General features: G+C 42.7%; 4 protein-coding genes across 4 annotated transcripts; 1 reads left to right on the forward strand and 3 right to left on the reverse strand.

Moving 5' to 3' along the window:
- Nucleotides 1-324: 324 nt before the first annotated feature.
- LOC109539494 (glucose-fructose oxidoreductase domain-containing protein 2) lies at nucleotides 325-2,076 on the reverse strand. The gene is made up of 5 exons (XM_019907272.2): nucleotides 1,506-2,076; nucleotides 1,307-1,455; nucleotides 981-1,252; nucleotides 720-918; nucleotides 325-667 (listed from the first exon to the last, which is right to left on the reverse strand). The coding sequence occupies exons 1-5, from the start codon at nucleotides 1,877-1,879 to the stop codon at nucleotides 495-497; spliced, it is 1,167 nt and encodes a 388-aa protein (XP_019762831.1). The 5' UTR covers nucleotides 1,880-2,076; the 3' UTR covers nucleotides 325-494.
- A 49-nt stretch (nucleotides 2,077-2,125) lies between these two features.
- On the forward strand, nucleotides 2,126-4,309 carry LOC109539493 (lariat debranching enzyme). The gene is made up of 5 exons (XM_019907271.2): nucleotides 2,126-2,431; nucleotides 2,502-2,653; nucleotides 2,707-2,947; nucleotides 3,001-3,330; nucleotides 3,379-4,309. The coding sequence occupies exons 1-5, from the start codon at nucleotides 2,235-2,237 to the stop codon at nucleotides 4,070-4,072; spliced, it is 1,614 nt and encodes a 537-aa protein (XP_019762830.2). The 5' UTR covers nucleotides 2,126-2,234; the 3' UTR covers nucleotides 4,073-4,309.
- On the reverse strand, nucleotides 4,222-7,720 carry LOC109539491 (ubiquitin carboxyl-terminal hydrolase 10). Its single transcript, XM_048669384.1, has 9 exons — nucleotides 7,539-7,720; nucleotides 6,831-6,960; nucleotides 5,828-6,709; nucleotides 5,567-5,768; nucleotides 5,262-5,511; nucleotides 4,966-5,202; nucleotides 4,681-4,909; nucleotides 4,457-4,620; nucleotides 4,222-4,399 (listed from the first exon to the last, which is right to left on the reverse strand). The coding sequence occupies exons 1-9, from the start codon at nucleotides 7,554-7,556 to the stop codon at nucleotides 4,310-4,312; spliced, it is 2,202 nt and encodes a 733-aa protein (XP_048525341.1). The 5' UTR covers nucleotides 7,557-7,720; the 3' UTR covers nucleotides 4,222-4,309.
- Nucleotides 7,721-8,201: 481 nt separating this feature from the next.
- On the reverse strand, nucleotides 8,202-9,728 carry LOC109539481 (putative peptidyl-prolyl cis-trans isomerase dodo). Its single transcript, XM_019907257.2, has 3 exons — nucleotides 9,624-9,728; nucleotides 8,839-9,042; nucleotides 8,202-8,776 (listed from the first exon to the last, which is right to left on the reverse strand). The coding sequence occupies exons 1-3, from the start codon at nucleotides 9,676-9,678 to the stop codon at nucleotides 8,556-8,558; spliced, it is 480 nt and encodes a 159-aa protein (XP_019762816.1). The 5' UTR covers nucleotides 9,679-9,728; the 3' UTR covers nucleotides 8,202-8,555.
- Nucleotides 9,729-11,856: the final 2,128 nt, after the last annotated feature.

An 11,856-nucleotide genomic window follows, 5' to 3' on the forward strand; every position in this document is an offset into this window, starting at 1 on the left:
GCTGCTCAAAATAAGACTTGCAAAAACTTTTGTGACTAAACGTACTCGCCGTTATTCAAAAATTGCTTACGCGCAAACTAAAAAAGACTGAATAGCGTTTTATACGGAAATAATTAGGGCAGCATTCACTCCATGTGTCCTCAAAATTGGGGTTTGTTACTGGCTCGGGTTGAATTTTGGGAATTATTTAAAGTGAGACTAGTATTTAATGCGATATTTTGACTGTTTCCGGGATATAACGGTTCGAAACTACCTAAAAGCGGGTTCATGTTGGAGGCTTGTGCGCGCAAGCTTCCATCAATAACTCCTGTAACGGTCTGGACATTCAGTGATTAACGTTTAATATAAAAATAACAACGATCACAGCTAATGATATAAAAGCCACATTCACAGCAGTTTTAGCCATGTTCAATAGTAACGCTAACCGCCCACATTAGCAGCAAAAACTCCAATAAAATATAAACCACATATAGATAGTTACGTTCTCCCTGCCCCTAAGACATAGAAATGGCAGTCCGTCGAACAACAGCACTGAGCAATTCGTTTTTATCCGGCTGTTCGGTCATTATGCTGACTTTCACCCACTGCTTAGTCTGAGATGAGTGCTTGATCGCACTAAGAACGGCTTGTACGTACAATCCATCTTCGAAATTAGCAGCCGTTGACACTAAATCCGGCTGATTTAGTACATTTTCTGATCAGTTCAAAGCGAGACTTACCCGGCTCTTTTATCCAACCGGCTTGATCATTTACGGGTAGAAAGGCCTCTCTAAGGGCTGCCACCATCTTACACAGGCCTTTGATGAAGGTTTTCGGCAGCATCGAGTTGGGAACTGGACACTTCAAGTCCTCCACGTCCAAATAGATTACTTCTTCAGTGGTCTTCTCTTTGCGCCCGAAGAGATCACCTCCGCGTACCTTCAAAATCATTGTATCGGCTTTTAGGCCACTAAACCTAATTCCGCTAATCAATGGCTTACCACCAAATGGCCAGTACTGGAGCAAACTAAAATCTCTTGTTGGAAAGTACTGCCAATTGCGTGGCTGTTGAGGTTGACTGTGACCAGAACTCCGTTGTGCAGCTCCATTTGGAACACGCAGAAATCTGGAGCTGTTATTTGCCGGATTCCCTTTATGGTCTCCGTGTGTTTTGTGAATGTTCGCACAACTCCGTGTACTCTGATGGCTTTCTCCCCGGTCAGGAAAGTGATCAGGTCCACTATGTGGCTGCCGATGAGGTTCAAAGTGCCCCCTAGAAACCGCAGGCTTTATTTGCTGACTTTTGCAGGATTAATTGCGGACTTACCGCCCATCTCAGCATTGCACTTCCAGTCAAATGTATCGATGTCCGTAAATAATGAGCCGGTCTGCACTTTGATATCAATCAGTGTGATGGGGGAGCCCAGATAGTTTTCCTCCAGCTTTTTCTTCAGCTGTATGAAAGCTGGCAGGAATCTACAAATAATCGATGTTTTTCCGGTCGGAACTTTTCAGTGTTGATTTACCTGAACGAGTGGTTGATCAGGGATATAAGAGAGGGGTAGTACTGTCCAGCCCTGACCATCTTAAGGGCGTCTGACTGGTAAAGGCCGGCAGGTTTATCGCAAACTACATGCTTCCCAATGCCCAAGGCTTTCACCGAAATTTGGGCGTGTAAATTCGGGGAGCACAGCACGAATATTAAGTCTACATCTTTCTTCAAAAGGACATCGTCAATCACGTTGGTAAAAAAGGGGATGTTGAGGCTTTTGGCTGCTTCCTGGGCATCTTGTAGGGTCCGACTCCAAATGGCTTCGATTTTGAACCCGTTTTCCCGCAGGATGGGAATGAGCACTTTCACAACCGGCCCAGTGCCAAAAACACCGATTCCAGGCAACATTTTGCGAAATTCTGGCGATTTTATGTTCCAAAACAATGAGCTTGTATTTGTAAACAACTGGCTGAAGCGGTTAGGGTCACTTTTTACGCGTCCATCCCCTTCTTAAGCAATAATTTCCATTTAACACCCTTACCAGATCCATTCAAGTAGGCACAACTGCAATCTAATCCAGAGCAAGCAGAAAACTAATCAGTTATTTGATAAAATGCCGAAAAAATGTAAAAACTAGCAGATTCTTTTGGTAAAAGACGAATCTCTAGAGAAGTGACAGTTGGAACACAACACAACCAAGTTTGGCCAACTAACAAGGCTTTGTGAGCTTTTTTAAAGTTTTTCGGGTTTTTCTTGCAGAACAATGAAAATCGCGGTGGAGGGTTGCGCCCATGGCGAGCTAGATAACATATATGCATCCCTTCAGGAGGCGGAACGCAGAGACAACATTAAAGTGGATTTGTTAATATGCTGTGGAGATTTCCAGTCCTCCAGAAACGTGGCTGATCTGGCCTGCATGGCTGTGCCCCCTAAATACCGCAAAATTTGCACCTTTTACAAGTGAGGCCCCAAGAAGTGGAATATTTGCGTCTTGTTAAGGAATTGAAGCTAAAGCTGCTGGTTGTTTCAGATACTTCAGCGGCGAAAAAGTGGCCCCAGTGCTGACAATTTTCATCGGGGGGAACCACGAAGCCTCAAACTACCTGCAGGAGTTGCCCTATGGGGGCTGGGTGGCCCCTAAAATCTACTATATGGGATACGTAGGAGTAATCAACATTGCTGGTAGTCCACACTCACTTTCCGGCTTCCGCTGTGTTTGACCAATAATTTTTCAGGGGTAAGAATAGGAGGCCTTTCCGGCATCTACAAGAGCCGCGATTTCATGAAAGGCCGATGCGAAAAGCCTCCATACGACGAAAACTCCAAACGAAGTGTTTACCACATCAGGAACTTGGATGTGTTTCGCTTGAAGCAGATTTCCGAGCCAATAGATGTATTTTTGTCGCACGACTGGCCCACTGGGGTTTACCACCATGGCAATGTGGCGCAATTGTTGAGGCGAAAGCCATTTTTTAGGTGCACATCCGCTCCAATTGCCTTCAACCATTTCTTCAATTATTTTGTTCTAGAGAAGAAATTGACGCGAATCAGTTAGGCAGCAAACCTTGCGAAGAACTCCTGCACCATTTGAAGCCAAAATTTTGGTTTTCCGCCCATCTTCATTGCAAGTTTGCGGCCTTAGTTCCGCATGAAGACAGTCCCCCAACCAAGTTTCTGGCCTTAGACAAATGCTTGCCTAAAAGGCAGTTTCTGCAACTGTTGGACATTCCTCACAATGAGGACGAAAAGCTCCAAATCAGCTATGACTTGGAATGGTTGACCATTCTACATCTAACTAATCATTTGTTGAACGTGCAGAACTCCATAACGTTCATGCCAGGCGCGGGCGGCAACGAAAGGTTAGTTCAAAGCTCTGGTGGACTTTGCAGAACCAATATTTTTTCTAGGTTCAAGTTCACACCCACAGATGCTGAGCGCGAGCTGATAATGAGCAAAATGAACAATTGTTTAAAAGTGCCCGAAAACTTCAGAGCGACTGCAGCTTCGCATAAACCGGGAGACTCCGCCGGCAAGCTGAAAGAACTGGAGCCAAAGCTCAACCCGCAGACAGTGGAATTGTGCGAAACTTTGGGCATCGACGATCCCATAGCGCTGATTTCGCAGAAACATGGCCTAAACATCTCGTTGGACACCAGCTATTACGAAACTTCCACTTTCATTGCCGACTCGGATGAATCGAGCATAACATGCTGCAACGAGGATTCAGATATTGTTGAACAAGAGTCAAAAATTAATGCTTTGGAGCTTATCGACGTAAAAAGGCTTACGCCTATGAAGCTGCCTCAGCCCAAACTCACTGGCGGCGACGTTGAAGAAGTTGATTCAGCTGAACCGTCTGAAGTGGACAAGGTGAACTATCAGCTCCCACAAGCCCAAGAAGAGGTTCTCCCTCTCCCTTCACAATCAACCCCCGAAGAAACAGCAGATAAAGCATCGCCAAAGCGGGTGTTGGAAGAGACTGAGGAAATCGTGGAGGCACAAATTGATATCAGTGAAGGGCTAAACGATTCAGTGACGTCCACGACAAAAAAATTCAAAAGACGAAATGAGAGCATATACGCCTCTTCTCCGGATAGCTGATAGTGGCCTTAATGTTATGGGCTGTATCGTGGAGTACAAATTTTTATATTTAATAGTTGTTGGAAAATAATGCAATTGTTTCAACTAAGAAGTTTTGGATTGAAATAAGTACTTTTCGCCCAGGGGATGGGTCACTAGAATCGAAAAAATCTGCAAAAGACTTTATATACAAATTAATTAATAAAATAATACACTTAACACTAAGTAACAATTAAATAGGCCAATTGATAGAACTAATTATTTGCTCCTAATCGTATCGCTGCGACGATAAAATAACAAATAGGGTACTCGCGTTCCTTGAGGATTCAACACCTGTTCCTCTTGTACCTATCGAAGCAAAATTGATCATATCAATTCATTAATGTATTTATTGATGGTACTTACTGGTTTGACTGAAGCGTCGTCGTACCGCAGCCAGCTGCTGAAGCCGACATGGAACGCGTCCGTTACATAATGTCCTTTAGTTGCTTCCTTTCCGTCGTGATAAACTATAGCGAAAAGCTTATACTGCTTCACCTTTGCGTTGGTCGTTTTTTGCGACAACAGCTCTAAAACACAAATTGTATAAATAACACTACACTACCGCACTTGTTGGCAGCTAGTCTTACTTCCATCGATTTTCAGGTCAATAGGAAATTCCAAAGCCTTCACAATCTTTGTACATCCATTCAGCTGGAAGTCGAAGCACTTCAGATGAAGTATCAAGATCACTGGCAGCTCATCCAACATCACTTGCTGCCAAGCCTCTACTTCTTCATTAGTTTTAGCTGAAGTCAGCCCTTCCAGCTGATGCTTAGTGGTAAGAGCGTCTAGGGCTTCACGCACAGTCTTTACTTTCTAAAACAAAAACGTCTATAAAACCAACAGATGCCTAGAAAAACAGCCCTTTTTACCTCAATATTCAACGGCAGAGTGAGGAATGGTTGCGTGTTCTCTGTAACAAGCCCCCCTGTTCTGTATATTCGGGACTTCAGCGACCCGCCAAAGATATCCGTGATTGGGGTTCGCTCAAATTCCATTTTCCTCAATACAGAGCCTTTGTTCTTGTTCCCCATCACCTGCCACATATCGCTGTCGTCCTGCGGCTCTTCTTCAAGCACCCTTTCCGACGTTTCCACTAATTTAATCAGCTGAAAGGCAAATGATTGGCTCGAAAACATTCATGGGTTTTTCCCTTACTGTGACTCACCTCCAGCATTTCATCGCTCAAGTGATTTAAAAGGCACCCTAGAAATTCTTCTGCATCCTCCTGACGCCCTTCGATAAGGTCCGTTTGCAGGCCGCTCAATATTTTATAAACCCACGAAGGCTCAAACGGAATGTCCGTGTTGATCATGGTGTTTTGGTCTCGTTTTTGGTCCTTCTTGCCGCCGTCCGATCGGCGGTTGTTCACACGCATATTCGCTGGTAAGTGATTGTATTCCTTAATAAACTTACACCTGCAAACAATGGGATTTTTGTGCTTGACTGGGGAAGAGTGATTTTAAAACTCACATTCCGTCGATAACCGGAGTGGGTTTTCTCTTGACGTTCGAGGAAATGTTATCAGCTAAGCCACTTAGCAGGTTGTACATTGGGGGACAAGCCAGCAGAGCCTGAAGGATGGAGTTAATGTAGCAGTAGTTGCTCTGGTTGATTAAACCTCTGGGCTGCAGGCTGATGGCTCTACCATCCACTGAGCAGTTTTTTAAAAACTCTGAAATCCCCCACGTTACACTCACTAGCAAAATTTCGTTAAAAGGCGCTTTAACTGACCTCCCATTCTGTAACAATCCGGATCGATAAAATGGTTCTTTCTCGGGTTCTTGATCGGGCAGGATTCAACAGTCTTCAGCTGCTTGGCAGCACTTGAAGCTGAAGCAGACGTTCCATTAACCATCGCACTTGCCGAACCTCCTTTGGGGGTGAAAAGACTGGCCCAAGACTTCGCTCCGGAAGCCTGATTGGGAGTGCTGACCGATTTCTCCTCAAGTGGGGCCGACTGGGGCGCTTCCACGGTAGCCTCCGCGCTAGATTTCGGTTCATCTGGACGCTCTGCGGCTTTCTCTTGGTCGGGTTGCTGATTTTTCGGGGTAAATGCAGGTGTATCGGCCGATAGCAGCGGCGGAGATTTCTTCAAAGCAGTCCCATTTTGCGTGGGCGCGATTGAAGTTGGTGACTCCCAATGGGAACTGGGAGCAATTTCCGGCTGAACGGGAATAGAGTTATCCAGATACATTTGGCCAGCATGCGGGTAATAGATGCCAGCATCGGCTCCATGATTGATAAAGGTGGGCTGAGCTGAAGGGACTTCGTAAAACACTTTAGCGGGATAGTTGGGATAAGGCGTGTACACTGCGTTGGTCACAGGCAGATCTGGATGGTTCCCAGTAGGGGAAAAGTGATTGTAGCCGTAACTGCCGGGCAGGTGAACTGAAGGTGATTGAATGGGAGGAATCGGCGGCAGGTAATACTGTGATGAATTGTACGGGCTATTTATGGGTGGATGAGCGATACTGTTAAGGGCTGGATCAGTGAACGGTTCATCAGCAAATCCGTTTTCGGGATTTATTATGGAGATCGGCTCTGTAGCATTCGAGTAGGTTTCATTGAGCGGTTGTGGCACAAATTCAGCCGCCAGTTTAGTCCAACTGGATCCTAGAAAAAAAATTACTGTTAAGGTAAAATCGTTAAGGTTAAATGCGCAATTAATTTCAAAATGTGTGCAAGAATCGTGCATTTCTCCGCTAAAACTAAACAGCGACTGTTTTGTGGGTACCTTCATTTGTTGGGTTTCCCCCAATATACCAAGGAAACCTAGCGTCAGGCTGTAAAGGCTGCAACGAGGTCAGAACCGCATTTTTCTCATATTCTTCAATACCGGTCAGGTCTAGGAATTGCAATCCAATCTGCAACAAAACAAATCATTTAACTGGGCTCTTAAAACCGCTACTTTATCAGAGTCAAGGCACTTTTTCATGCATTATTGAGAGACCTTGTTAGTTACTCAAAGTTTCTCAACTTTGGATTAGTCTGGGTAAAGTTTTTCCCGCTGGTGTGTTGACAATAGCATTCTAGGCCTTAATGGCCAGTGCTCGAAATGAATGACTAATCAGGAGGACTTTAACCACATGGTCCTTAGCATTTACCAGTCATATTTTTAGGTTATAACACACAAATGGCAAATCATCTAAGACTATAAAAAAGAGAAACATCCCATTTCAGACATGTGAAAGCCAGAGAGGCGAGAACAGTAAAAGTTCCTCTTCAATCAGTCAATGAAAGTAGTCGATGGTTAATTAAACAATCGGGCATTTTGGCCAGCGGCTGGGGAACATGGTAGGCAAGTTGCCTGATTCAGTTAAGCATAACTGCAGTTATATAAGCAATAAATATCGACTAAAAATAAATAATAAGTGTTAAATAGAGCAACAGAACAGCATGTGAACATGCAGGTGTAACGCTGGAACAGTTTGGATGTACTCACATTGTCAGGGGTATCCATTACGGCGAACTGATGCTTTACACAGGTTATTACAGATGATCAAATGGCATTATCACAACATGCAACCCGATAAATTACACATTATTGTTTAGAATCTATTCGACAATGGAGGGTTAAGATTTCACGTTTTGAACTGTCAGGGTAATAACACTAACAGCGCTGTTGCCAGGCGTATTAATAAGAGCCTTTGAAAATTTTCTTAATTATCGGTGCAAAATGACCGCTGATTCGCCTTGCAATTTTTCTAGTACTCATCGACAGTGCCTGATTAGTCTTGTGCTATTGTGCGTTTGTTTGTAAATATGTAGAGCTGCTTTGGTCAAGCATTTCTTCGGGTTCGTATTTTGCGCGATTTATTGCTGTTAGTGGCAACGCCGTTGGTTAACCGCGCTAATGCGAGATGTCGAGTCAATGTCATTTGTTGTACTCTTTCTACTTTCAAGAGCGAGTGAGAAACTAAAGCAGCGAAGCCAATATTATACTGCAATTTAAATTTTAAAAAATTACCAAACTGGAAACATCAATAATCAATTAAAAATAAACTTTGTCCACCAAAAATTTTAAATTTCAGACGTTTTTTTCTGGATCACAACGTGGGAATCGCAAGCGAAGGAGAAACTGGGGGGTCTCGAATTGAAAATATTCTTTTTATTGCCAACAAGGAACTTAAAAATGTTTATTTAAATGCAATGATTGAAAAACAGTCAATTGAAAATCTGCCATAACAAATTATAATTCCTGGAATTGGGACCTTAATAAAAAGCTAGCAATGTGCTCGAAATTACCGCGTGTGAAAATTGCTTAATAAATAACCTAATTAGTTGAAGAAAATGGGAAATATTAAACAGCACAGTAACTTTGGCTGAACTGGAGAATCTGCATGAAGGAACAGCTAGTTATCACCATGAATTACTACGATAAACTATCGCCTAAACGCCCTTTAGATTCGTTAACAATTAGACAAAAAATTTGTATTTTCCGCTTTGAAAGGGGACAACCCTAGACGGTACGCAGAATAATATGAACACCCGAATCTGTAAAAACTGGATCAGACAACTCGCCCACCTTAAGACTAAAGGCCGCATCTTCAAAAGGCTTCTGCATGGCTCCCTTGCCGAATGGCCCCAAATCTCCACCGCGCTTAGCCGATGAACAGTCCGAATATTTCGTGGCCAATTCAGCAAAAGACGCCTTTCCTTGCGCGATCTGCTCGCGGTACGCTATAGAAAAAACAACATTTTTGTTAGAACATGAGAAACCACCATTAGAAACTGCTAATCACTTTTCACCAGCTCCAAAGCTTCCTCCTTGGAGCGCGTGATGACTTCTTCCCTCCATGAGGACGGACGCCTTGAGTCCTTGTGCTTGACCAGCAGATGGGAACACTGGACTTGGTCAGGCCCAGACGACTGACCGCGTTCTGCAGGCTCACTTGGGGCGTCCCACTGCGACTCCTTTGTGTAGATGTTCAAGTAGTAATGCTGGCCTAAAATTAATAAAATTATTGGGAGTCTCAGAAGGAAACCAACAAATGCTTTGATTACTAGGTGGTTTATTCACAAGGCTATCCGAGAGGATCACTCAGGTCGATTGGAAAAACAATGTTTGCGGGCAATATTCGACTTGCAACGTGCGAGTCGATCAAGAGATATAATTGTATTAGCTTTTATTACGCTTTAATTGAACCTTCTAGCTGTTAAATAATTGCGCTTTAAGAGGACTTTGTGAGAAAATACACGTTTCCTGCCCCTTTTGATTTTTTGCACTTTTTTGACTTCCAAGTGTCACTGGAGCACCAATGTAGGTTATTTCAAGCAACTTTCCCTATATACAATCGACGTGTTTTGAGTAAAGCCCCAGCTAAAATCCAGCAAAATTGACGGCAAAAATGAGCCCCCCAGGAGCAGAAACGTGAAAATCGCCCGCTTAAGTGTGTAAACATGCCTGTCCTAACCTAAGATTTGCTGCCCAAATGTACATTCAGCCCCCCTGGCCAGGGCTGTATATTCACCAAAAGCCCCATCGGCTAATTAATCGGAATAAGTGAAAAATTCAGTTAAAACTCACCGGTAGAGCGGCTGAGGCGTTTTTCCCACCCTGCAGGTAAAGTTTCGTCTGCCATTTTCTGCGAACCAAAACATGCTCTATGCGTCCACAGCTAACTTCACATTTCTCCAGAGATGGTCGGCTGTTGCCGCATTGATCGATAGCCGATCGGCAGTTTACGGTTTGTAAAGGCGCGCTAATTGGCTGGTTTAAATTCCGCCGTGAGAATTAACCAATGGCAAGGCGGGCTGGAAGGTTGTCCCACGTGGATCGTAAATTCGGATAGATGCGAATGTAGCAGGAAATCGGTCACTGATCAGCTGGGCGGTGACAGTTGAGTCTTGGTCAGCCTGCTGGGGACGCGTGTTTCTGCATACGTCAAGAATTTCGATTTTCCGTGTTTTTCGGTGAAAATATCCGTGTTTTTTCGCATATTTCGCTAAATAATGACAGCGAACAAACAGAACTTTGACTGAAAAATCCAGAGCTTTGGCAAAACACCCTGGTCGGCTTTGGTTAGTGTATTTTGTATGTGTAGGAGTCAAAGGGGCAGTAAACAAACAGGATTCAACCAGAACATCATTAAATTAGGTGAGTTTTCTGCAGGAATCCCAATTCGAACCCAATTAGAACCCGAGCAGCAAGAATTGCACAAATTATTGACCCAAAGTAGGTCAGATAAAATATTAAACCCACCTATTTGAATTGAGAAATCTGCGATTTTTCAATGAAAGTTCGTATATGTATTGGAGTTTTAACATTGTCGTGGCTGAGAAAACGTAGATGTGAAAGGTGGAGGCCCAAAATGAGCGAATTTATAGCTGCAGCAATGCAGGCAGCAGGTGGATGGTTGGAGTTTTTGCAATTCTACAGTATTTTTCGCTTGAAAACGATTTTATTACATAGAACAGGGTCTAATGACCATATAGGGGCATTTATCAACACACTGATCAAAGTCTCCTAAATATTTATTCAGCTTCAGTAACTCAGTTGATTTTTGTAGAAAGCACACGGATATTTTCTAAAACTAGATACTAAACACAAAATTTTTCTAAACTCTAAAATACATTTATCTGTTGCATTATCTAGCTAGAGCGCCCAAGGGCATCCTTTGGTGAGTCAGCCTCTGTTGAGTAAAAGTATTAATGAGCGGCTATTCACGTTGTTTGGGTATTTGTTCGGCTTTTCAAGGCTTAATGACTAACTATCTATGGTACTTACCTTAACTTTCCAGTTAATGATTTATTGGGTGTCTTTTACACACACAAATTATTAAAAGATTGCATACTTACTAAGCCCCTGCTAAAAAGGTATTTTCTAAGATTTTCTGCTCGCACAATAAATTTTACATCGAGCCAGACGATTAAATGAATTCGAACGTTTCGCAAACACACGCCAAAACTCGGCAAGTTGACTGTTTGGATAATCGAGCAAAAATTCATTAATTAATGGGAGTTTGTGAGCTTAGAATGTTCATCTAACATTAACGAAAACAAGCGGTTAAAGTAAGGCAAATGTAAGCCAAAGAGTAAAAGTCTGGTCTAGCGTAGTCGAGTACGACCTACATAATTAAAAAATCCATTTTAAAGTAATGAGAATTAGGCGAATTTTGCAACTGGCAAAGTTTGATGAACTTTTAACTGGTTGAGGTCGGAATTGCGCAAAACTGAATCGGCCCGGTTTTCTTTTTCATATTAATATATCAACGCTATTGTTCGCCGCTGGTTCTTCCCACTTCTTTGGCCGACCGATTGTATTTTAATGCGTAAACAATTTTTCAAATGCCATTAGAAATTAAAATAGCATGCAAAATATTGCTGATGTTTTACATTATCTTGACTTGAAAACCGCCTCACTCTGTATAATGTCATCAAATATCGGCTGAGTAAACATACTGGTGCACAGTGAAATTACGCGAAAGTCGCATGTAAATCCGTTAATTGAATTGAACCTTCAGTGAAATTTACAAAATAACTACTTTGTTTTTGCAACAAATGTTTTTCGTTGCATTTCGGCACGTTAGTTTGGAAAAATTAGTTAAATGTAGCAATTCGTGGGGAATAAAATCGAGGAAAAATCAACGCACAAAAAGTGAAATATAGAACAAAACAACCGAATGCCTTCTTTATGAGTAAAACAACAAAAAAAGACAAGACGACAAAGGAAAACCGACAGCTTAAAAATAAAAAAAAATCACTGATTCAGACGCACCCAAACAGCAAAGAAAGAATTGTAGATAAGTTCTATATTGTTG

The sequence above is a fragment of the Dendroctonus ponderosae genome, unplaced genomic scaffold (genome assembly GCF_020466585.1).
Source record: "Dendroctonus ponderosae isolate FM_Combo_2020 unplaced genomic scaffold, Dpon_F_20191213v2 Dpon_F_20191213_8, whole genome shotgun sequence".
NCBI classification, from domain to species: Eukaryota; Metazoa; Arthropoda; class Insecta; order Coleoptera; family Curculionidae; genus Dendroctonus; species Dendroctonus ponderosae.